This window comes from Rhinolophus ferrumequinum, chromosome 11, assembly GCF_004115265.2.
Source record: "Rhinolophus ferrumequinum isolate MPI-CBG mRhiFer1 chromosome 11, mRhiFer1_v1.p, whole genome shotgun sequence".
Taxonomy (NCBI): domain Eukaryota; kingdom Metazoa; phylum Chordata; class Mammalia; order Chiroptera; family Rhinolophidae; genus Rhinolophus; species Rhinolophus ferrumequinum.
Window position 1 is genome coordinate 11,663,042 of NC_046294.1, and position 25,274 is coordinate 11,688,315.

The 25,274-nt window shown below is 48.2% G+C and overlaps 1 protein-coding gene across 1 annotated transcript in view; it reads left to right on the forward strand.

The window, feature by feature from the left end:
- SLC43A3 (solute carrier family 43 member 3) overlaps positions 1 to 25,274 on the forward strand; it is a 48,289-nt gene that overhangs the window by 1,647 nt on the left and 21,368 nt on the right. Inside the window, 3 exon segments of the mRNA XM_033121416.1 lie at positions 22,213 to 22,305; positions 22,308 to 22,376; positions 22,750 to 22,879. Coding sequence (XP_032977307.1) covers positions 22,213 to 22,305; positions 22,308 to 22,376; positions 22,750 to 22,879 — 292 coding nt within the window.

The window sequence follows — 25,274 nt, forward strand, 5'->3', positions numbered from 1 at the left end:
CTCAGAGTTCTCTAGGTGACCTTAAGTAAGTTATTTCTCAGTTTCTTCATCTGTACAGTGGGAATATGCCACTCACGCATAAGACTCTGGTAAATCTCCAGCCACTCAAGGTATGAGAAAGGGCTTAGTAAAATGAAGTTCTGACCCGTGTCTGTGGTGGTAGCTGTTGTCATTACTCTTTTGGTGGTAATTCTTAAGATCTTTTATCCCAGTAGAACTAGAGGGCATGTGTGAACACGAGTTGAACTTCTGCAGTTAGACGTTTTGCGATCTGAGGGAGTAAGTTGATGGCCAAGTGTCACCGAGGGCTGTGCGATAGGGCATCTAGGTCCATCTCTGCCTGGACACTTGGTGGGGCTGACCGGGGGGCGGGGAGGGGGCGGGGACCGGGTACTGAGTCCTTAGTATTTGGCCACAGAGCTGGCCCGCCCTCTGGTGGCTATACGTGGATCTGCAGCCCCACGGAAAGCCAAGGATCTCCAGAAATGGGCGGGCGGATGGGATAGATTCCCCCGAGAAGGGGGAGGACCCACTCTGTGAAGAACCATGGGCTTTGGAAAGGAAGTCATGTTGAAGAAGCATGATTTGGCATACAGTGGAGGAGTATCGACTTACTCTATAAGTTCCCACTTCTTAAAGCACCCCTTCTCTCCACGTGACACCCGGAGCTCCTCTTCCTTCTGGGGGACCCCATGTAGTGAGTCCGCAGAACGCCTCTTCTCCCCCTATTTGGCAACCTCATGTATAGGACACCTGGCAGTTCGTGTACCACGTGGGGTTGCTCAATGGTCAAGAGCGCAGGCTTTTCAGGGTCATGGTCCGGCTCTGCTGCTCACTAGCTAGATGACCTTAGTCAAGGTGTTTAACTTTTCTAAGCCCCGGTTTTCTCATCCCAAAAATGGAATGCAGGCAATACTAGTTCCCAGCCCATAGGGTTGTTTGAGGATTAAATGAGGTAAAGCATGAAAGAGTAGCTGACCCTGTGCTCAATAAACACTAATAATGTTACTGATTCCCTCCGTTAGCTTAACAACACCTGCAGAAATAGATGGTGGAGTCCAGGGCCAGAAAGCACACTTATGACCTGAGGTCTCATACGTCGTGAGTGGCAGAGCTGAATCTGGGAGTCAGTTCTTAGTTATAACTTTCTACCCTGCATGTGTCTGACCCCTCTGCTGGCCTCCACGTCTCCACCTTCCCCTGGCACAGACCAGGGCTGCCCAGCGTGATGACAACAATCCCCCACTGAATTAGAAGTCTTGAGTTCTAGCCTGGATGCTGCCTCCGAATGGCTGTGTAACCAGGGATAGACCTCTCTCCTCTCTGGGCTCCGGTTCCCCGTCACTGAAAGGAACACCTTGGATTTGACTCTCTTAAAAGTCTCATAAAGGCATGACTTTGTGCCATCCTTGTTTCTCTGTGGCTCTGGAATTGGAAGCTACCAAAAATGGAGCGTCTCAGCTAGATCCCCTGGTGCCCCCACCTTCGCAACTCTGATGAGGGTGTGATGAGGGTCCCAGGGAAAGATCAGAATTTCTAGGGCTCCCCCAGACCCGACTCTGGGCTCCTCAGCCCTGCCATTGGCCACCAGGCTTGCCCTTGAGCCTGTCAGTGACTGAATACTTGGAGGCAGGGGAAAGAGGCTGGCCCTACACTTGTCACCAGAACCTTTCTCTCAGTGAGCTCCATGTCCTACTTTGCTCGGCTTCATGGGGACATGGCTCCTCTCCAGGTACTTTCTAAAGTAGGGGAGAAAACCCAAACTAGATTAGTTGAAAGAGCAAGGCTGTCAGAAGATGTTTTCTCCTTCCCAGCTTAGTTTGTAGAGTCTCTGTCCATTTAGATTCTTTACAAAAATAACTCGCATTTATTAACCGCTTACCTCATGTTATGAACTTGCTTGTATTGACTCATTTAACATTCAGAGCACCTCTATGGGGGAAGGTCTATTAAAACCCCCTTTTTACGGATGGAGCAATAAACTCAGAGAGGTAATACTGCTCTGAGATCTAGACAAGAAGGATCTTCGCCTGGGTCCCATACTTTAGAGGGTTTTGCTATGAGGGGGTGGTCGTCCTCCAGCCAGGGTCCCTCCATGGGGTGAAAAGTCCCTAAGACCAGGGGATGTGCCCTCTGGGAGCCTGCATTCCCCTTCTAGATGACACTTTGAGAGATCCAGGACACGGAATTCTCTTGCTCAAATAGTCCAAGTCTATTTCCAGGGCCTGTGTGGGCGTCCTCTCCCGTTTACCTTTTGGCCAGTGTGTGCACCTCCTGGCCAAAGGGTGGCTGAGGGGCAGCTGTTTGGAGAGGGTGTGACTGAAGCTTGGACACGTGGGTGGGATATTCCCATTTAGGTACACGAGACCCCTTGCTGTTTGGAATGGAGCCATGTTTGGAAAGAGAAAAGGCGTAGGCTATATTTCTGTATAGAACTCCAAGGAGTCAGACCATTCTAAAACTGAACCTAGCTTTCCAATATCAGGTTCCGTTGAAGAATACAAAAGAGCAATGCTGGTCCTTTGAGCGAAATAGCAAAAGAGCGAAATAGGTCCTTTCTGACCTATCTATAGGGCAGGACGAATGACTAATTGTGGTAGGAGGCAAGAGGTACCTTATGACTGGTAGGTAGAGGAAACACCTCCCAGCCTATGGTTACAGCTCCTTCATTTGTACTCCAGCCCTACAAATGACCTCATCAAAGGTGACGTGGCCAGGGAGCTGTAGAGCCAGGCTCTGAATCCAGAGCCATGTGAATATTTCCTTCTTTTATGAAGCTCCATGACAGTCTTGACCAAAAGTTAGAATGTTGGCTCCCTTGAGGTCTATTAGAAAATTGGGTCACATTGTATCTGCTGGAGTTCCCTTCTCAGTGAAAGAGAGCCTCGTTTCCTCACTGTACTGTAAATTTGCTGAGTGCAGGGTCCATGTTTTCTTTAACTTTGTTTATTTCGTGCAGTTGGCCTAGGCTTGGCCCAGAGTAAGCACTTGGCAAATGTTACTCACCTAGTGGACCCAGGGTCTAGTCAGGAAGGTGCTAATCAAACAAGGTACTGTGGTCACGTTGATGTCCAGTAGATGGGAAAGTCTGGGAGAGAGGGTGGGTGTGGGGAAGTATTGGGAAGCCTGCTTGGGGGTGCCTAGTAAATGGATTGCCTTAGACTCTATTAGTCTGGGGACCATTTTATTGGTTGTAGAGGTTCAGAGCAAGTCACCCCAAGATGTGCCTTTGTGGTATGCAGATGATTGGAGCCAAAAGCAACTGAGAACCTGTGGGCTCAAGAGAAACTTCTGCCCCCATTCCCCTTAACTACCTAGAAGAATTTAAATTGCTCATAATTAGAGATTACTAGAGATAACCTTTCTGACCTATCTATAGGGCAGGACAAATGACTAATTGTTGAATATCTGCTCTTATCCTGCAGTGACCTTCTTCCTGCCCTCCCCTCTGCCCCCCGAAGCCCCAAGGTGCCTTCTCTCATCCTTAGCTCAGAATGCCATAAATACCTCATTTTCCCTTTCTATCTAGGAACCTCTCATGTATGTGGGGTCTCTGACTCTCAAGTATGTGGGTTCTCAAGTATATGTAATTAAATTTCATTGTTTTCTCTTGTTAATCTGTCTCATGTCATGTAATTATTAGACCAGCCGGAAGAAATTTGAAGATTAGAAGAAAGTTTCTTCGTTTCCCACAGGGTGAATGACTCCCCCTTCCCTGTTGCACTAATTCTCCAACCCCTCTCCCACCTCCTTGGAGACACCAGGTGAGGAAGGGGTGGCTAATGGGCAACTCCCTGCTGCTTGACCCTCTATGGGCAGCACTTTTGTCATTTAGATAGTGAATAGACAGGACAGAACAATCCTTTTCCCCTTGGGGTCTATGGGCTGAAGCCACTGAATTTGCAAAGGAGAGTGAGTACATGTGTAAGAGGCTTGGTGGGAGGCCAGGTGGAGGGTCTCACGCTCTCGTTCCGGGGACATGGACCCTCCTGCCCATCCTCATTACCACTGCACAATCACAGTAGCCTACTGACAGATTTCTGTGTCTCTCAGCCCATTTTCCTCAATTAATCTCAAAATTAATCTTCCCAAGGTGTAATTTTGGTCATGCATTCTCATGCTCAGAAGCCTCCAATGGCTAAATCTGGCTGGCCAGTGATTAATATCTGTGACTCTAAAGCACTCACTCAAACTGATAAGAAAAACCTCACGACTTCAACAGATAACCAGGCGAAAGACGTGGATGACTATTTTGCCCAAAGGGATAAGCAGAGAGTCAACAAATATTTAGAAATAGTCCTACCTATTAGAAATGAAAGCAGTATCGAGATAGCATTCCATACTTACTGAATTAGCAGAATTTACAAACACCATCACACAGCTCTGGCAAGGTTGGATGAAGACTGTGCTCCTTACGTGTGTGGAAGCAGTGTGCAAAAACTCTGGAAAACAGTCTAGGAAAGTGTAACAAGAGCTTTGGAAATATTACTTTTTGACCCATTAACCTCATTTCTCAGAATTCATCGTAAGAACATAATTCAAGAGACGAAAAAAGCTCCAGGTGTGCCACTGGCATTATTGTTCTACAGTTCTCCAGGCAATGAGATGGTTAAGAAAACTATGGCTAATCTAGTCAGTGCAATATTGTGCCGCCACAAAAATGAGAATAATGAAGAACATGCAGAGGCAAGTACATAACATCACGTTTGTTGAGAAAAAGCAGAATACGAAATTTGCATGAACACCGTGATTGCCACCACAAAGAGCAAGTATTCATGTTGACAAAGTCTGGAGGAGAATATGCAAAGAGGACAATTGCTTAAAGTTAAGAGAATGATGAGTGTTTTCTTTTTATTTAAGAAGCTTCCTCATTAATGTTGCTACAATCTGATTTCCATGACAGATGAGCTCTATATGTATGTCACTGTCTAAAGTATTTCAGTCATTAATGTATCACCATCATGATTTGGGGGAATAACTGTGGCTTATACATCATGCACTATGATTTACTTAATCTTTACATTTAAATCAACTTATTTTTTGAATATTTGAATGCTTATTCTAGTATTATCCTAAGCAAGAATCTCCCTTGGAATCATCTGTTAAATGTGTTCATTATATTTTTGAAAGTACAATAAAATGAAAAACATCAGTAGTATAAATTAGTCACCTAAGATCATCTTGTACACCCCTTTTTGGGAAAAACGGGACTATCTTCTGTCCTACCCTCCCATTCTGGTCTTACTTCCTTCACACCCCCTGCCGGTTCAGGTACAGCCATTCCTGAGGTCTGAAATGTTCCCAGGCAGATGCCCTCTCTGGATCAAAGCCATTAATGTACAAAGAGGACACTCAGATTCAGAAAGCTGCCCATTACAATAATTAATTTCTATTTATTAACCTCCTGTTGTGTGCCAGGCATTATACTGGAAGCTTTATATATACATTATCTCTATTGGCTTTTCCCCATCTATTGGCACATTTCTGGGCCAAAGTATATACATTAGACATTTTATTTTATTTTATTGTTGTAAGGACACGTAACATGAGATCTACCTTCTAGACAGATTTCTTTTTTTTAAGGAAGAAATTCTTTTTTATTTTTTTAATTTTTTATTGGGGAATATTGGGGAACAGTGTGTTTCTCCAGGGCCCATCGGCTCCAAGTCATTGTCCTTCATTCTAGCTGTAGAGGGCACAGCTTAGCTCCAAGTCCAGTCGCCATTGTCAATCTTTAGTTGCAGGGGGCTCAGCCCACCATCCCATGCATAAATTGAACCTGCAACTTTGTTGTTGAGAGCTCCTGCTCTAACCAATTCAGTCATCTGCCCAACAGATTTTTAAGGGTGCAGTGCAGAATTATTATCTATTGGCACAACAATGTACGGCAGATCTCTAGAATTTACTCATCTTGCATAACTAAAACTTTGATTGATTCCTTATAGTGACCATGTGAAATGGATATGATTTTTTTTAATTAGTTTTTCATGACCTTGACTTTTTTTTTTTAACTTTTATTTATTTTAAGTGTGTTTTTCCAGGACCCATCCGCTCCAAGTCAAGTAGTTGTTTCAATCTAGCTGTGGAGGGTGCAGCTCACAGGGGCCTATGTGAGGATCGAACCAGCAACCTTGTTGTTAAGAGCACCGCGCTCTAATCAACTGAGCTAACCGGCCACTCCATGGATATGATTTTTAATTTCTCCTTTATATGTCAGGAAACTGACGTTTAAATGACAGGGGTTAAGGCATTTACTCAAGTCCTACGGTGAGTAAGTAACAGAGTCCGGATTCAAGTCTCGTCCTGTTTGACCCCAGAGCTCTTCATCCTACTGCTCGGGTCCTTGGCCTTATAAATGATGAGGGATCTATAACAGGCCAATAGCGCCCGACTCCGTGCCCTGCAAAGTGGGCTATGAATTTCTTACCTCTCCAGGGAGTGGGGAAAAGAGGCACTCATTCATTATGGGTGAGGGTCTTAACTGGTACTACCACTTTGAAAGACAATTTGACAACAGCTATTAAATTTAAAATGCACGTGCTCACTGACCCCCAAATTCGCTTTTTTAGGAAATTATTCTGCAGTTGCTCTTGTACAGAAAGACATCTATGGATTTATAGTTGATGCAGCCTTGCTCGTAGCAGCGTATGATATAGTAGACACAACCTAAATATCATCAGTAGGGGATTAGTTATATAAAGTTTAGTACAGCCATAAACAGCCCTTAAAAAGAATGAAGAAGGTCTGTACCTTCTTATGTGGAACAACATCAAAGATACTAAGTTGACAAAGCAAGATGCAGAACAATGTAGTAGTATATTACTATTTGTGTCAAAACCCTGTGGGATGAAATATACACATATACTGATACACGCATAGACTGTTTCTGAAAGGACATAAACAAAACAGGTAACAGTAGCTGCCCAGAATTTTGTATTGGAAGGACTCTGATTGAGATGGCAGTGGGGGGGTGGGGGCTGGTTTTGCTGGAGTGTTTATCCAGCCAGCACACTGTACTGAGGTCTCAGAGTAATTCTAGGGCTTTGGGGATGTGAGTAATACAGCTCTCCCTACTTCCTTGCCCACACAGCCACCCCAGGCTCTGCCCCAGATCAAAGGAGACTTATTTTTTTACTCTGTAACCTTTTGTACTGTTTTTATTTTTTATTTTTTAAAAACACTGTGCATGTATTATCTCTTTAATAATTTAAAATTTAAAATTAAAAAAAGAGAAATGTCCTGCCTCAGGCAAGACCCACCTAAGAAATGGGGACTACCCAGGCTGCTGGTGGATCCAGGTGAGGGGAGTCGAGATGCCAGATTCCACAGCATGTGCAGGACCTGGGGACCCTCTCTCTTGATCTTGTCTTAGTGAAAGATTTTACCCTCTCCCTTCTCCCATCAGCACCTGGTGATGGCTTCCGAGGCAGGTTTATTTCATTAGCTTCGCTGAGCCTGAGTTACGTCACCTCTCTAGGACTTTATTGCCCTGTTTGTAAGATGGGGATAATATATTCCTCACAGGTGGTCTTGAAAGTGAAGAAGCTGGTACTGGATGGTACATAGAGATGGGACAGGACAGTGGGGAGACCCCTCTACGACCCTGGCAAAAAGGGAAAAAAGGTTGACTGTGGGAGATCAAACCTGTGGGAGTAGAAGGAATGCCCTCCTCAGTTACAGTACTTTGGGGTGCAAGTGATAGAACCCCCCACCCACACTGGCTGAAGCATGCCTCCGTGTCCATGTTCAGGAGGAAAAAGCAAGTCTCCCCAGTCATGGGACAAAAGTCTTAGATCAAACCCCACCTGAGACAAATAATCGTCCCCTGGAGGACGATAAACACTGACTGACTTAAGTGGGAGTTCCTGAATCAGAGTCTGGCAAGGAGCAGGATACCTCCATGCTTATCGTGGACTCCTCAGGGCAGCCCTGCAGGTGGGATCACACCCTGAGCCACATTCTGTACTGCTGAACAGTGGGGGGGGAGAACAGATGTGCAGGAAGAGGGGCCAACCACAGCAACCGTCACGGCCCCCTAGGTCCAGGTAACAGTGTCTCAGCTGGATAGTAAACATAGCTACAGGAAGATCATCCATTCATTCATCCAATGAATCAAGAGATTCATTGATCTCTTTACTGATTTAGTAAATGACTACCGGGGCCAAGCATGGGGCCAGGGGCTGAAAGTTTAGCAGTGACTGGCAGCTGTCTGCCCAGTGCTTGCTTCCTTCAAGGTCTTGCTCGTGTCTTCCTTTCCGGCGAGGCCTCTGGCCTCCCTGTTTAACCCTGCACCTTGCGTTTCCACCTACAGTCACGTCTTCCCACACCCCGCTCTGCTGATCTTTTATTCCATAGCACTCATGACCTTCCAACATACTCTGTAAGTTATTTATTGATCAGGTTTATTGGTTATTGTCCGTCCCTTCCTACTAGAATGCAGACTCTATGAGAACAGGGAGTTTTGTCTCTTTTTCAGGGATATATCTGTAGCCCTCAGAGCAGTCCCTGACACCCAGCCGTCACTCAGTAAATGGGGTTGAATAAATCCTGTGCCCACTGTGTGCCTGTGAGTGTTTACATGTGTGTGATAGTGTCGGGGAAAAACTCAGACATCAGGTAATCCCAGACAGAAATATGTAGTTATAAGCAGGGGTGAATCCTATGATGAAAGAGTACGGGCTGCAGTGAGAGAACGTGCACCAGTCCTGGGGATCGGGCACAGCGTCCTTCAAAAAGCGACATTTGAATCAGGCTCTGAAGGGTGAGTAGGAGTTGGCTGGGGGTGCGGCAGTGAGGGACCGAGCAGGGGGCTTCATGCAGGAGGTGGCTGGGCATGGAGCCCGGTGGTCTCTCCTGCAGAGCAGTGAGGAGACGGGGCCCAGCAGCACCGCAGCCGTTCCAAGGGTTCGGATCTCTTTAATAAAGGGAGAATAACAGCTCCTCCTGGGGCCATGGGAGCTCAGCACTGATGCCCAGGGAACCATGAGGTGCTGGGCCCACGCAGCGCATCTCAGTGGTAACAAGTGGCTCTCCCCGCCTCAGCTGCTTCCCGGCCCTCTGTGAGCCCCAGTGTCTCAGACCCAAGCTGCTCCCAGCCAGAGGCCCTCATTCAGTGCCAGTGCTCCTGGGCCTGCCTCCCATGATGATGGTGACGGTGATGATGATGGTGGTGGAGGGTGTGAGGATGGCGCAGGTTCAGAGCGAGGGTTTCCAAATCTCACTCAATGCTCTCAGCCCCTGGAGGGAGCTCAGTGCAATTGCATTCCTCTTTTCCAGCTTAGGAGGAGCTCAGAGGAGGAGGGATGTATTCAAGGACACACAGGGAGAGTGTCTCAGAGCCCAAGGGAGGCTTGTGAGTGAAGGGCGGGCCACCCTGGCCTGGGACAAAGATCATAACGACCTTTGACTCCTAAGCCTCCATTCTGTAGACTTAGTGGGGACTGTGGGGAAAGAAGACATTTTTCTCTACCCTTCTAGGTTCTTCTGGCTGCTCTAATAATTAAGTTAACATGAGACAGACAAACAAGAGAAAATTACCAAATTTAATTACATACATACATATGGGAACCCCACATACATGCGAGGTTCAGAGACAGAAAGTTAAAATGAGGTATTTATGGCATTTTGAGCCAAGGACGAGGTAAAGAACCCAGGGCTTCCGAGGGGAGGAAGGTCCCTGCAGGACGACAAGAAGAGCAGATGTCCAGCAATTAGAAGTGTGCCCTGTCCCACAGGTAGGTCATAAAAAGTTATTTCTGGCGATAACTCTTATTATGGGCAAGGCCTCCCATTTAAAGTCTTTAAGGGAGAGGTGAAAGTTTCTCATGAGCCCACAGGGTCTCCATTGCCTTCAGCTCAGAATAATCCACGTGTCAAAGTGGGCACAACGTGAGGAGGCCTGTTCCGAACCCCTTCAGGGCAAAGCCCTCCCAGATACGCGGGCCAGGGTGTCCTGTGCGTGCGCCTCCTGCTGGTGCTCACTGCCCCTTCCCGCCAGCTGTCTCCTGTCCTGGCTGAGAGGGGAAGGGTTCTGTTCTTACTGTATTGCACTCTTTAGGAAAAGTCCCAAGGCATTTTTGTTCTTGCCATTTCCTTGAAGTTTCCTGTCTTGATGCCTCAGGACAAGTGACTCAGGACTAGGTCAAAAGTAGCCCAGACTTTGCTTCTGTCTCAAAAGTGTTTGTTAAGCCAGTGCTCCCATGAGTGGCCCCAAGCAACGCCAGTCTTGCCTCAGGATTAGTTTCCAGCCTCCCAGGCACTCCCTCCAGGTGGGAGGCAGCCTTAATCCCAACGCCTTGATGATCATTTTCACTCCAGAGTCTTGTAACCTGCCCTAGATCCTTCACAGCTCTGGGCCCTCCCAGTCTCCAATCACAGGGAACCTGGCGACGTCCCAGATCCTGAGTGTTCCCAATCCGTCAGCATGACCAGGTGTCGACCAAGCCCTGCACGGAGCTCAGCGGGGTCAGTTCCCTCCCGTGGCCCTTTCCAGACACCAGCCCTGCTTCTTGGAGCCCCTTTTGTCAGCATTCCTCCAATCCCATCACTTGCTTTGGACCTCTTTGTTTTCAGATTTGTCTCCAGGTCTCTCCTTCGCACCTTAATATGGCTTAAAGGCTGACCCTCTGGGGAAAACTATAATGAGCCCCGACTCTGCAGTGCTCAAGTTGTAGGATGAGGCAGGTCAGTTACAAGTAGCCCCAGCAGCCACAGTGGACGGAGGGCAGCGAGGGCTGGAGAAGACAGGTGAGGGAGGCAAGAGTACAGGCGGCGTCCTTTCCCGCTCAGTGCAGGCCCTGTGGCTGCCCTGGCTGCCTGGCTTGGACAGATGGAAAGGAGGTTCTGTGGCTGACTTGTAAGACTGCACAGAAAGTACACTCAGCCTGGTCTGCTCTTCCAGAAGCCTCAGGCCTCCAATTGCAAAATGGAATCTGGGTGTCACCGCCCCACCCCTGCCTCTCTGCCCTGCTCAGGAGATGGGCCTGAGCCTAGCCACTTAGTCTGAGCCGAGATACCTATCAGGTGTGGGCTGATCAACAGCTGATAGCATCTCTGCAGTTACAAACAGGCAGATATCAGCTTCTTCCTGGAGACTCTGAAACCTAACCGTTCCCCAAGGGCTCTGTCTGTATCCCTCCTGGCTGGTGGGGCAGGTGCTCAGGGAGCGTCTGGGGAAGTGCTGTGTGTGGCAAATTGTAGAGAATAGTGTAAATATGAGTGAGTGTTCTCTCTCTTCCTTTTCCTCCCCCAGGAAGCAGCACCCCACAGCCCCTGTTCAGCTATGAGGGATGGAAACAGGCTGAGAAGGGCTACAGAGCGACAGGAACTTGAGTGCACGTTGGTGCCGTCCTCTCCTCTACAGGTACGTCCGCGTTCTAAATGGGAGAAAGGGAATTATGGTCATTTCAAGCTGTGCAGACACTCAGGCCATTTGTGTCCAGGACTCTTACGATGACCTTCAAGAGCTTTCTTGCAGAGCCTCTAGTGCCTAAAAGACTCAGCCTCTCAAGACAGGGCGGCTGCGCTTGGTCTGTTCACACCAGGAGAGGGCGGCTGAGTGGTGTTTGGGATGTAGGAAAGTATTATGAAAACAGAGCAGTGCCAACTCCTAGCAGTTCCCAAAGGAATGATCCGTGAAAGTGGGAAACCAGTGAGCTCATTGGCATCTAAAAACCTAGAGCGATTCAATTTCAGAGATTGTTAACCTACCTTCTGACACCGTTACTACGATGGAGCTTTGTCTAAATCCCACGTTCAGGGTCACTTTTGGAACAGGCATTGGCTTTTTCAAGTCTCAGAGAAGTAAGATTAAAGTTGGATGTTCTTTCTCCTTGAAAACGTTGCTTTTAGGGTGAATTCAGGAATGACTGACTATGTAGAATGGCGAGCACATTCAAGAAGAAATGGGGCTCAGGCCAGAGTTTTCCCCAGCATGGTTCCTGAACTGTGTCAAAATCATCAGATATGTGTGAGGGTGGAGCCCAGGAACCTGCATTTCATTTTAAATGAAGGTATAACATACATATAGTAAAGGGCACGAACCTTAAGTGTATAGTCCGGTGAATTTTTACATATGAATAAAGCTGTGTAACTACCATCCAGATCAAGTTGTACATACTTCTAAGGCACCCCAAAGGCTCTTCATGCCTGTAGATGTCTTTTGGTGAATAGACACACTCATTTCTCTGGGGAAAATCCCTAGGGTGGAATGGCGTGATCGTAGTGTAGGTGTGGTGGCTTTGTAGGAATGTGCCAGCTTGGCTAGGCTGCATTCCCTTTCTCGAGTGTTTCTGATTAGGGTGGGCCACGTGGGGCTCGAGGGCAGAAGAGAAGCAGCAGCCATTTTTGTGACTCAGATACCTTGTGGCTAATCTGCCTCACGATATTGGCAAGAAGCAGCTGGTTCCTCCTTTGGCTTCTCCTGCCCGCACCCCCTCCCCAGACAAGTGTGTGTTTGTTCAACGCGGTGGTAAAAGATCCTGGCTTCTGCAAAACACTCCCATCGTCAGTGACAGAGGCAAGAAAAACTGACATGTGTTTCAAGGATTCAGTTTATCCTGGTGGGGTTCCAGGGAGGCTTGTGGGGTCCAGCCTGTTCTTTTCCCCCCACCCTTCTTCCGCCTCCCCCTCCCCCACTCTGGTTCAAACCGGCCTATTCTTTTTTATTTATTTATTAGTTTCAGGTGCACAAGACAAAGTAATACTTAGACGTTTATCATTTATATCCCTCACACTGTGGACCCCGCTCCCCCCATCCACTATCTCTCTGACATCGCACCGAGCCATCCCATTTCCACTGTCTCCACTCCCAATGCTGTACTCCGCCTCTTGTAAGTGTATACATACATATATATATATATATATATATATATATATATATATATAATATTATAGTTGGCATATCATTATTGTTCAGCTTCAGCGAACCGGCCTATTCTTGATCTCCGTAAGTTCCATTCACTTTCACTCCTAACTGCCTGAGCTGAGGAAGTTGGGAAGCAAAGACAGCTGCCGCCTTGTGAGACTGTTGAACCAGCTCAGTCCCCTGCCAGATCCATACAAACAGTGGCTCTGCTCCCCTGGTTGAACCTGGTTAGTACTGTAGGTGTTTGTTTAACTGAATTCAAAACTGCCAAACACATTTCCAAAGTGGCTATTCCTACTTACTCCCTCCAGTTGTTCTGCATCCTTAGACCTAGTTATTTCCATCCTTTAAAATTTTACCCACCTGAAACTCATAAATTTTTTTTTTTTTTACCCATCGGGTGGGTGCAGATCTGCATTTTTAAACAAGCTCTCCTCGGGGTTTTTGCGAAGGATAACAGATAAGAAGCTGGTTTGAGGAAAGACCATGGCACTTGAAGGAAGCCAGTTTGATTTGGAATTATATCTTCACCACTTTCTGGCTGTATGATCTTTGTTGACTTTTCATCTCCCTGGGCTTCAGTTTTTTCATCTATAAATGAATTATTAATCATCACTAACAAGTATTGAGAGCTCACCAGATGCCAGACACTGTTCTAAGCACTTTATGCATATTAACTCATTGAATTCTCTTGACAAATGATGAGGTGGGTGCTAGTATTATCTTCAATTTCGAGATCAGGAAACGACCTACTGGGATTCAAACCCAGGCAGTCTGGCTTCCACGTTTTCACCATCTGCCATCCGTCCACCGCAAGTGTGGGGACAGAACCAGGAGTACAGTTTCCAGGCCCTCGGCCTCACGTGGAAAGGTGCTCACTCGGGTAGTAAATGGCCACCAACTGTCATTGGATGGCCATCAGCTGTGGCTAGTTGGCCGTCAGCTGTAACCAGTGAGCCATTGGCCACTAATATAACTGCCGTGGCTACGCTAGCAGAAAAATGGGGGCTAGCAAGAAGATGGTGACTGAGCAAGCAAGCGGCAGAGTGTGGATTGCGGATTGCAGAGAGGCGGATTGCAGCTAGCAAATGGGGAGTCCATCGGTTGGCAGAAAAGCGGACAGCAGGTCGCATGTCGTGTGAATCCAGCCTCCAGTGAGACTATAGTGGTATGACTCCCCTACCTATGGCTCCGTGGGTGTTCCTTTTTGGCGTCACCGTGTCCTGTGTTCTTATGTGGGGAGCAGGACCAGAGACTCCGTATGCCGCCCTGCATGACAAATGGCGCAGCGAGTAGGGTCTCCCGCACGATAGCAAGGCAGTGTGAAGATGAAATGATAAATGGAGGTGAAGGCTCTGCCCAGGGCAGTCCAGCTACTACATACTGATTCTTCTTCAGTGGATCCCAATGGGAAATTGCCTTTCAGGTCTATCAAATATGCAGAAATTAATCTAAACAAACAAGCAAACTAAAAAGCCAGCCACCATCATGATACATGCAGCCAGAAAGGATCTTCATAGGATCCAGAAAAAGCGGGCGTTATCCAGAGAAGAGGACACCCATATGTCTCCCTGCTTTGGCTATTTCGGCCTCTTGGCAGGTAGGAGGCTTCACACAGGAGTGTCAGGATTCACCTAAGTGTCAATCCATCAATTGCCTTGACTCTGACTTTGTACTGAACAAAGAACCTCCTGGTATTGATTTCCTTTCCCCAAAGTCAATCCTTCCTGAAAGAGATTGTGCTGGCCAGTCAACCTCAGGATTCCTGTCTGCTGGGTGGTTTCATTTCTCAGTGTAAATTAAGAAATTGCATTTCAGGTTTATCAATCAGTCTCTTGTGAGTTTGTTTGCTGTAGGTCATTTCCCTAATCACAACAGCTGAGCTCTCACGGGGAAGCTGGGGAGGAAACACCATCATGGTAGTATAAGAGAGATGCCCAACGTATGGTATGGAAAGCTATGCTGTGAGACCAAAGAGGACAGAGAGAGTGATACCATGCTAAGGTCTGGCTGCCTGCTGCTTTAAAAAGTTAGAAATCGAGGGACCAGGTTGGTAGAAAGAAAAGCAGGTTTATTCAGAATGCCAGCACTCTGGGAGGGTGGCGGACTCCTGTCCAAAGGCCATCTCCCCATTCCTAGACCAGTCAGAAGGTTTGTAGGTACACAAGAACAACAAAGGAGAGGGGGAGTCGGTCAGGCAGGTCCCAGGGCTGACATCGCTTCCTAGGGTCTGGTCTGTTTTAAGATAATGTTATCTCCAGACTCTGGACTCTCGGACTCAGCCTAGGGCTTTATGCGTCACCAGTAAAACTGCCAGGGAGTTGCAAATTGGATTCTGGTGTCCGGGTGCCTGAGGATTAAGAAATTGTTCTCTGCAGGTTAGGATTCTGCTAATTAAATGGATTAATGAGCTATGGGTAGCCTTGAGAAAGGGAACAAAACAGAGTTTTTAAGTTAATCAGTGAGGGGAGAAACAGAGAAAACAGCTGAATATTGGGAGATCTAACTAAACTAGCTAGGTGTAGCTACACGTGGCTAGATAGTGAGCTATGAGGTGAATCAAACTGCAAGCTAGGTAAGTCTAACTGTGTTATTGATTCTCCAAATTTCACCTTTACAAGAGGACTTCTGTGTGGGGGTGGGGAGGATCAAAGAAGGCTTCCTGGAGGAGGATGGCATGGGCACAGGAAGAGGGACATACAGCGTGGAAGTGTGGCTAAAACACGGGCTCTGGAGTCTGCCTTCGTTGGCTGGAAGTCTATCTCTTCCCACCTACCAGCTGTGTGACTGGGCCAATTTGCTTTCTCTCTCTCCTTCCTCACCTTTAAAGTGGGTATAATGACAATAGCCACCTTATGGGGTGGCCGTAAAGGTGAAATGATTCTCTATAATATATACAGCTCTTAGCACAATACCTGACCCATGCTACACTCAGTAAGTGGTTGTCATTATTACTGTCATTATGAATACCCCAGATGATGTTTTCATTGAGGAGAATTCTAGAAGGGGACACATGTGAGTCTTGCTGTATCACCAGAAGCAATTTTGTCTCAATGGCAGTGAAAGCTGAGTCTGTGTTTGCTTTAAGGCTCAGAGGGCTGAAAGCTCTTTGCAGACTAGGGCTCTTTTCTTGAGACTGGTCACAGCCCGTCCTGTGGTTTTGCATCCTAGGAGGAGAGCTGCCTGTATAATCTATAAGAACCCATCAGCTTGAGAACTTCCGTGGTTTCTGAGTCTCTGTCAGGCCACTTCAGCTTCTAAGCAGAAACTCCCACAGCGGAATCACCACGGAGGCCTTTTCGTCCTCCCTCTGTGTAGGGTGGGGTAGGGTGCTGCCTCCCACCACAGATCGCTGCTCCTTCATCTCTGCCTGGAGGCCCAGCATCACAGCAAATCCCCAAAGGAAAGATGCTCGGGATTGCCCAGCTAGGTGCTCCAGACCCAGGCCTGCTTCTGGGTCCCGTGTTCTGTCTGCAGATCCTGAGGGGATCTTCTCCAGTTTCACCACACCCTTATTCTGGCGGAGGCAGGGAGGCAGCGTAGAGGAAATGCTGGGTTTTCAGTCATGTGTGTGCTCTCCTGGCAAATGGAGATTCCGCCTTCTCCCCAGTTTCCCCCCTCCTCCCAGTTAATCCCCGACAGTGCCCCCCCCCCACCCGCTTCTGCACCATGGAAGATGTTTCAGTGTTGTCCTGCTTCCCTTTGCCTTTCCTCACAACAAAAGTGGAGCGTTCCACTGGCCCTCGCTATTTCCTTCTTTGTATTTTGGGGTTGCTGGGCATCTAAAATGTCTTGTTTTTTTTCACTCAGGAATCCTGTCTTCTCCTCTTGGACCCATTTCCACTTTTCATGAAAGTGCATGTGGGTAGCTGTGGGTGGTTAGAAGAATAGGGCTGGGAGACACAGACCCGTGGCTGAATGAGAGGCCATGCTCCTCTCTTGTTTTAATCAATGACATCTCTGAAAGGGATACCCACCCCCATTCCTATTGCTAATAATTGCTACCCATACTAACCCAATTCCAGAGCTCAGTGCTCTGTCTGGCGCTTGGGGGGAGGAGCCCTTAGGGAGGCTGGGTCGTGTATTAGTTAAGAACATTCAGGTTTATATCCCAGCCCCGCTACTTACTACCTCTGTGATCTTGGGGGAATTGCTTAATCCCTCTGGGCCTCAGTTGGCCCAGATAACGGATGCTAATAGCAACACCTATCCCCACAGAATTGTCATGAGATTCGGTGAGAGAATCAGCACAAAGCACTCAGAATGGTGCCTGATAGTTGGTCAGCGCTCAATGACTAGTAGGTCCCATTGATAGTTGTTATTATTCCTCTCAGGGGTGGGGTATGCCTTGGTCTTGCCAGCCTTCCTCAGCCTGGTCCTTAGCTTTGGAGATTCAGAAGTTGTCAGTCAATGCACCCAGCACCCTTCCTTCTAGCGAAGTCTATGTAAGAAGTCAAGTTACCAATAACAGTGGCTTGATGAACATGGACTCAGTGCTCAGAGGGCAGTGGACAGCAGGAGGCTCGTATGGCCTGTCATCCCATTTCTGTCACAGGGACTGGCCTGGGAGTGCCCCGTGGCTGGTTTGGAACCCAGCTCTTCCTCATGCAGAAAGGGAGGCTGAGCTGGTTGCAACATCTGCTGACTCTAGCACCCACCAGGGCTGAGCTCGTTGACCTGACTGGCTGGAGCAGCCCCCTCTCCCCAGTACTTTTTGGGAGCCCTTTTGGAATTCACCCTTGGTTAGAGAAAGTTCTTCCCAAAGCAAGGAGGCCTCGTCTTCACTGAGGGCTGTGTAGAGGCTCCCCAGCCTTGTCAGAACCGCTCTGAGCACACCAGGAGCTACCCTGAAGGGCCCAGTGGTCAGATGCTCTCCCCTCCCTGTCTGCCCTCTCTGGTTCACAAATGGCCTCCTTCCCACACGTCACAGTACAGACAAACAGGCCCATTGCTTTGGACAAGCCTAGTCGAGTGGGGAGGTCACCCTGGTGACATTGATGTGCATTTGGGTGCTACCCAGAAATCAGTTCCCTGCAGTGGGACTTCGGATGCAGATGACTGAGCTTATCCAGTACACGGTGATTTTTTTTCCTTCTCATTTATTTCTTTTTTAGGTTAGGAGCACTTTGCAAGCCTCCTCCAATATGACTTCATGATTTCCTTTGTTTTTCAATAATTAAATACTTTTTGTGAACAATAATAACTGCTATTTATTAATTAATATACTAGGGTGGGGTGGGGGTAAGGGGGAAGGTGAGGGGATTAGAAAACAATCAGTAACCACAAGATGGCCACAGGGTTTGAAAATTAATCTGGGGAACGTAATTTAGTGGTTACCAGAGGGTAAGGGGGTTGGGGGGTGGGAGATGAGGGTAAGGGGATCAAATATATGGTGATGGAAGGAGAACTGACTCTGGGTGGTGAACACACAATGTAATTTATAGATCATGTGATACAGAATTGCACACCTGAAATCTATGTAATTTTACTAACAATTGTCACCCCAATAAATTAAAAAAATAAAAAAATAAATAAATAATAAAAAAAAGAAAAATAGAGTAAAAAAAAATTAATATACTAATTGGGTGATTTTCTTATATTATCTTTAATCCATACAACAACATGATTCCAATTTTATAGATGAGGAGACTGAAGCTCAGAAAGCCCTGTAAACTCAGTAATTGGCCCAATACCTGTGCTTTTTTTTTTTTTTGGCATTGCCACAAGATGATTCGTATTTTTCTCCCCAGTTGAAATAAAAGAGAAAATGTTTGCATTTATGTTTCGTCTTCTAAACCAAGCTCTTAAAACCTTATTAAAGAACATAGCTGGAAAAAACAGTCATTTTGATTTGCACGAGCCCAGATTTTGCAAGGACAAAAAGTTAATGTTCTGTTTCATTTGTTTGTTTGCTTGGCATGTCAGAAACCAAAGTCCTTTATCAAAGGAGAATCATGGAAAGCAACTCTTACAGCAGAATGGCGATATCCGGGTGAGAGATGTTGAGTGTCTGAATCGGGTAGTGGCCAAGGATGGGTAGGAGAGATATTAAGGGGTAGAATCAATAGGACGTGATTGACTGATATGGGCTGAAATCCAAACGCCTTCACTTAGGCAGCTACTCCAGCCTCAAGTGTTGCCGTTCCCCGTGCCTCGTCTGCTCCAGCAGGTTCCTGAGTGTTCTTGCCCCCCAGCAGGCTCCATGCCTCTGAATGTGCTGTGCTGGCCCCCGTTCCCTCACTCCAGAAATCTTGGGTTCGTCTGTCTGTCTCCCCAGCTAGACAATGAGCTCCTGGAGGGAAGGTGCTGAATCTCTGCTCTCTGAACCCCAGCCTCTGGCACAAAGCCTCGTGTACCACGAATATTTGTTAAGCGAATCAATAAATTAAAAAAGGATGCAGGATGAAGAGGAGTAACGAGAGAAGGACTGAAGATGCCGGGCAGGCCGTCAGACCTTACGGTACTCACTCCTTTCTCTGGTGTTACACATTTGTCCTCCTCGTCCTCATCAGAGGGAGGCACGAGAGTGACCCGAATAGCATGCGCCTCTGCTCCCTGCTGGAATGCAAACCAAATAAAACGGGAAGGGAACAGTTCAGAGAAAGTTCTAACATCCTGTCCCAACAGTTTCCATCAGACTGGCATTCCTAGAGGCAGTGCCTTCTGTAGTCATGGATGTGGGTATGGGCTGGGGGCCCTGACAGCCCGGAGAGACGTAACAAGCCAAGGGGGACAGAGCCCTGAGACCTGTTCCGAGTCCCGAGCTCCAGTCAGTGCTGGATGCACAGACAGCCCGTGAGCTGCGCCTTTCCAGGCTGCTCCTATAGATTTACATTCTCTCTCTCTCTCTCTCTCTCTCTCTCTCTCTCTCTCTCTCTCTCTCTCTCTTTCTCTCTCTTTCTCTGCTTTGACTTTTTTCTGTTCCTCCTTGTTACTTCCACGCTCACTGATCCCCCAAATGTAAGCCAGAGCAGGAGCTAGAGCTTGAATTAATTTCAGCGTCTTTGCGTCTTGCAGTGAAATAGAAAATCTTGCTTGGGCTGCTGTATTTTCCTAGTTAATTTTAAAAGAAGCTGGTTCATTTTTAAAGAAAAGGCTTATTTTCTCTAACGTCCAAATATACCATGTGACGTCTTGGGAGTGTCAGCGCAGGGCTTTGGGAGTCGGGAAGACATTGTCACTCCATAGAGTGGGCGCGTTTCTTTCAAGTCCCCTCTTAAAGCTGCCTCTCTCTGGCTCTGTCTACATACCTGGAAACTGGAGAACCATCCGCAGTCTGGCTACTGCCTACCACACCTGCGGCGACTTCATAAACCCACCTCATATTTCTTGTGTGAGGATTACTGTCATGAAGGTACTACAGCCCTCATTTCACAAGTGGGGCAGGCAAAGCACCTACTCTGGGCTGTGTACCCAGTAAGCAGCTGGGCATAAGGACCAGAGGTGCCTGCACCCCATGCCGTCAGTGGCTTGGGTAGTGTTGCTTTCTTTATCCTTTGTGTTTTGGTAGAGATCTGAGAAATACTTGCTGGTTCTGGCCTTGTCCTGTCCTAACCTCTTATTTCTTCCTCATTAAAAAGAAGGGTGCGCTTGGAATAGCTTGAGTTCCCAGGGACCCTGGGGGTGGGGGGATCCAGGAGCCTGGTCATGGGAGTCTCCTGACTGCACTGCACATGAAAGAAGCTCTCACCCTAATTCAGTTTGTGAGGAAGAAATGGCCACCCAGGCCCAGGGAACCAGCAGCTCACAAGCTCTGTCTGGGCCAGAATGACAGCAATACAGCTGGTTTGGCTGGCTAGCTCACGCTGGTCACAGACTCCAATGGGCAATTATACATGTCTTTGATTAATAAAATATGGGGCAATGAATGAATACTTAATCAATGCAGTCTGGCGGGGAGGCTCTTTCAGAACCGGGCTGGGGGTGAGGCAGGGAATAATCAAAGGGATCCTAGGAGGTGAAAAGGTGGGGCACCCCTCCAGGGGGTGGTTTTGGAAAGCTGTCCAGTCTGGGTCCTTCTGTCTCTATTCTGTGCTGGGGATTTACTGGCAGCTCTGGGAGCATTGGATCAGGAGAGAAGGTTGAGCTGGTAGACGAATGGGTAAAAATGTGTCCTGTGCTCACCCACGTGTCTGTGTGTCTGTGTGTCTCTGTGTGTATGCCGTGAGTTTGTGATCAGTTGGGTTCTGTGGGGCTGCCTGTTCATGCAATGGTATTGAAATTAACTGGACTGGGGAGAGAGGAGAGGCCAGGGAGCTGGGAAGCTGAAAGAGCATCAAGGCAGAATGAAAAGGCCACTGCTGGGGTGAGAGGGGGAGACAAGAGAGAAGATCCCAGGGCTCCATCAAAAATGGCATGAGAGACTGCGTGCCCAGGAGAAGAAGGAAGTGATGGCGAGTGGGAGGCGTTGGACCTCCCCCAACACTGCCCTGCTTGTCCTGGCCCTTCCAGCTTGGCTCGGGCTAGAGCAGGAGGATGGGGAAGGGCGACCACAGAATGACTCAAATCCGAATTGCGCAAGGCGTGAGGGCCAGCCTGGAGAGCCTGGGAGGAGGCAGCAGTGGGTCGCCAGGGATTGGCTGGCCACAGGCTGTGGGGGCCAGGGGGTCAGGGCCAGGGTGTAGGAGCCATGGACGGTGAGGTCCACTGACCCCTGGTGTGACTATGAGGGAGGGCAGGACCTCATGCTGCAAGGGTGCGGCTTCTGGGAGCTTTTGGGCAGAGAAAGAGGAAAGGCGGTGGTGAGGGGACATGGCGAGTCCTAGCTGAGGGTCGGGGAGGATTCTGTTGGAGTTCAGATATTTTGGGCATTAGACTGGTCCTCATGGTGACTGACTAGCCTCTATGACCTTGGACAAGTTGACAAAACACCCTGGAGCTTTTGCTTCCCTGTCAGCGAAAACAGAAGTTAACAAAACAAGTTTGCCAGATTGTTGTGGAGATTTGTGAGGACATATATAAAGTTCTGTCACTCCCTGTGCCTCCTTCAGATTTGCTGCTGTCATTATTTTCATGGACAGTCTCCAGAATCTGGGCTCAGTTCCTGCTTTGCGACCTACTGCCAGATGTGGTGGGATTGAAAGGCTTTTTGCAACTGTTTCTAACAGCTGGCTTCTCTCTCCAGCCCCCAAAGAACACTTTGTCCACTGGTACCTTTTCCACAACCCCTGTTCCAAGCAGCCTCTGCCATCTTTTACAGGATCCGGAGAATCGCTCACCGATGGCTTTTGCCCAAGCTGGAAACAGCCAGAACTAGAGAGCTACATGAAGGGAAGGGCCTGCCAGGGGAACTTTCCAAGTGCTCCAGTGTCAGAGCTTGCAGCTCCTGTGGCTAGCCATGGATTGAGCCCTGCGCGTGGCCACCCTGCTGACAGGGCTGCTGGAATGCCTTGGCTTTGCCAGAGTCCTTTTTGGCTGGGCGCCCCTGGTGTTTGTCTTCAAATGGAGCATTACTTTGAAGAGCTGGGTGAACCGAATGCTGGGCTGATGGGCAATGGCACAGGGCAGGATGGTAAGGGAGTGATACCTTCTCTAGGAAGTTGAGTTTGGTTCCTGGCTGGTGGGAAGGGGTAGGAAGGACTGCACCCCCAAGCCACCCTGCTAGATGTTCTGTGGTGAAAGGAAGGGACTGTCAGCCTCCCCCGTCTTCCCCTTTCAACCTAAGGGGTACCTGCAGAAGGGGTACCAACTTCTGAGGGATAATTAGGGGCACTCACATTTCAACTCACCTAAGGAAAAACTTTCTACCACGGAAGCTGTCAGAGATGGAAGGGGCTGCTCTAGAGGGGAGCCAGCTTGGGTGCCCACCTGGCAGGAAGGCCAGGATGGACGGGAGGTTGGCCCATCCACCCTGGGCTCCTGATGTCTTGCTTTCTCTCCTCCAGACTGCAAAGCCCAGGGTGAGAGGTTCTCACTCATCTTCACCTTGGCATCTTTCACGGACAACTTCATGACCTTCCCCACCGGCTACATCTTTGGCTGTTTCAAGACTACCGTGGCTTGCCTCATAGCCATGTAAGCCCCAAAGGCCCAGCGTGTGCACAGGTGGGCAGGAGGAATTCTGCTGGCAGGAGCCTCGCTTGAAGGGAGACCCAGGCCAGGCCCTGCCCCAGCAGCTCTGTTAGAAACAGCCCAGGATGTGGACCCACCTGCTTTCCACACCCCTACTACCTTTTCCTCACCTTCCTTTGCTCCACGTAAATATGTGTTCAGTGTGATGCTGAACTGAGCAGGAGGCCAGACCTACTTCCTATGAGGGCTGGTCTGGGGCCACGGCTAACAAATTAGCTGTCCCTAAAATTGTCAGTCTGCCTTCGCCCTGGGGATCCCTGTTTGCATCTCCTACAAGGCCTCACACCCGGGGTTCAGGCTTAATCCTCCTCCTGCTCACCCTCCATCACTCCCCAGAGGCTTAGCTGGTAAGGTCTCCTAGGCATCTCCAGTGGTGAATTTCAGGTCCCTTCTGACTGGAAGGGAGACAGTGGGGGTTTCCCCATGCGGATGAGTTAGGGGGGGTCAGGGACTTGATCTCCAGCACAGAGGCTGCCACTGCAGCTGGCCAAGTGGCCTGCTATTTCCATCCTGCTGGGGGCTGTTAGGACCTGAGGGAAACACCTCTTGGCAGGCACGTGAGGGGTTAGTTGTCAAATAGAGGGACTGGAGGGCCAACTGGGCCAGAAAATAACCGGAGTAAAGCAAGTGCCTTGCTCTTTAAGCATTTGGGTGCATAATGACTTTATCTCAGCCTCAGGGTCTTTGGCTCCCTGTCTCTTCCACTTCCCTCTCCTTGCTTTGCCCCTTCCTCTTCTCCAGCCTTAGCATGTTAAGAAAAACACAGTCTTCCTTCCTGTCTTTCTCCTTCACTTTCACACAGAACATTTCACTTCTGACACTCTGGTCACCCAATATGTGGGATTTCCCCACACCCAGCAATTCTGTGACACCAGCTGGGTGTCCTACAGTTTAACTCAATGTTGACATTCTCTATTTGGAGATAGCATTCGATCTCACAGTGAAAGGCTCAGTCCCATGAGACCGCCCGTTTCAGATATCTCAGGTGGAAGGTCTCCCATGGTGGGGAGGGAAAAATTTCCCTCTTTCCACTCTTAGTTCTTTTGGCTGGTCTAATAGTCAAATTGACATAAAGCTGATTAACTGGCGAAAATAACCAAATTTAATTACATATGTATGTACAGGGGTTCCATAAGAATATGGAGACTGCCAAATTGGGCCCTTGAGACTCATCTGCCATCTTGAGCTAAGGAGAAAGGGGGTGGGAGTAATGGTTTGCGGAAGGCAATTCCCATGGAGGTGGAAAAGCAAATGTTTGGTGCACAAATGTTTGCTGGGCCATCTTTAGCAATGGGACACCGAGAGGACTTTGAACAAACAGCTGTGCTAGGTTCCTCCCTCTCACACACTAGTTCAGACTAAACTATAGTTACCTTTGATGTTTGCTCCCTTCCTGGAGCAGGTGCTCTCAATTTTTTTTAGGCAGTTAGGGCAAAAGTGTCAAAGTTTCTTTCCGAGTCTTTTCTTTCTTAAAAATAACCAGCTTCAAATAATCACTATCCCAAAGAGGGATATTTGGGGTGGCAAACTCTACTCCCCTTCACCAGGTTGCCCACAATTTCTGTCTGAGTTGGCTACAAATCAGAGGATCCCATGCCTTCTTCCCCCTTGGATTTGAATATTTGCTCCAGCAGCTCATAGAACTCAGGGAAACACTCGTATTAGTTTATTAAAGCACATGGGAAAGGGTACAGAGAGACGGCCAGGTGAGGAGGTACATACTGGCCATTCTCATAAAACATCCCAGTAAAGGAAGCACAATTTCTTTACAGAAAGCTGGGAGGGTCCCGAGCACAGGAGCCGCTGTCCCTGTGGAATTGGGCTGTGTCACCCTCCTGCTATGTAGGTGTGTTCAGCCTGGAAGGTCTGAACCCCATATATATTCAGGACTCTGTGGAGGCTTCATCACGTGGGCGTGATCAATTATTAACTCCTTTCCAGCCCCTCTCTCCTCTCCAGACAAGTGTGTGTGGGGACAGGGCTGACAATTCCAAGCTTCGAATCATGGCTTAGTCTTGCTGGTGACCGGCCCCCATTCAGGAGCCCACTCAGGTTGCTTCATCAGAACAAAATATCCTCTAATGCTCTTATCAGTGGGGATTTACAAGGGCTTTAGGAGGCCTGTGTCAGGGGCGGGGGACAAAGATTAAACCATATTTTTTATTATAAAATCATTATATCACAGTCTACCTCCTAGTGTTGGAGCATGGCTCCCTTATAGCAAAGCAATCATAAAGTTCAAAAGATATTTGAATTGCATATTACGGATCCCTTTCAGTCGTTAATAACTATCCAGTGCATCATCATATCATATGAAAATGTATCCCAGGGCCAGTCA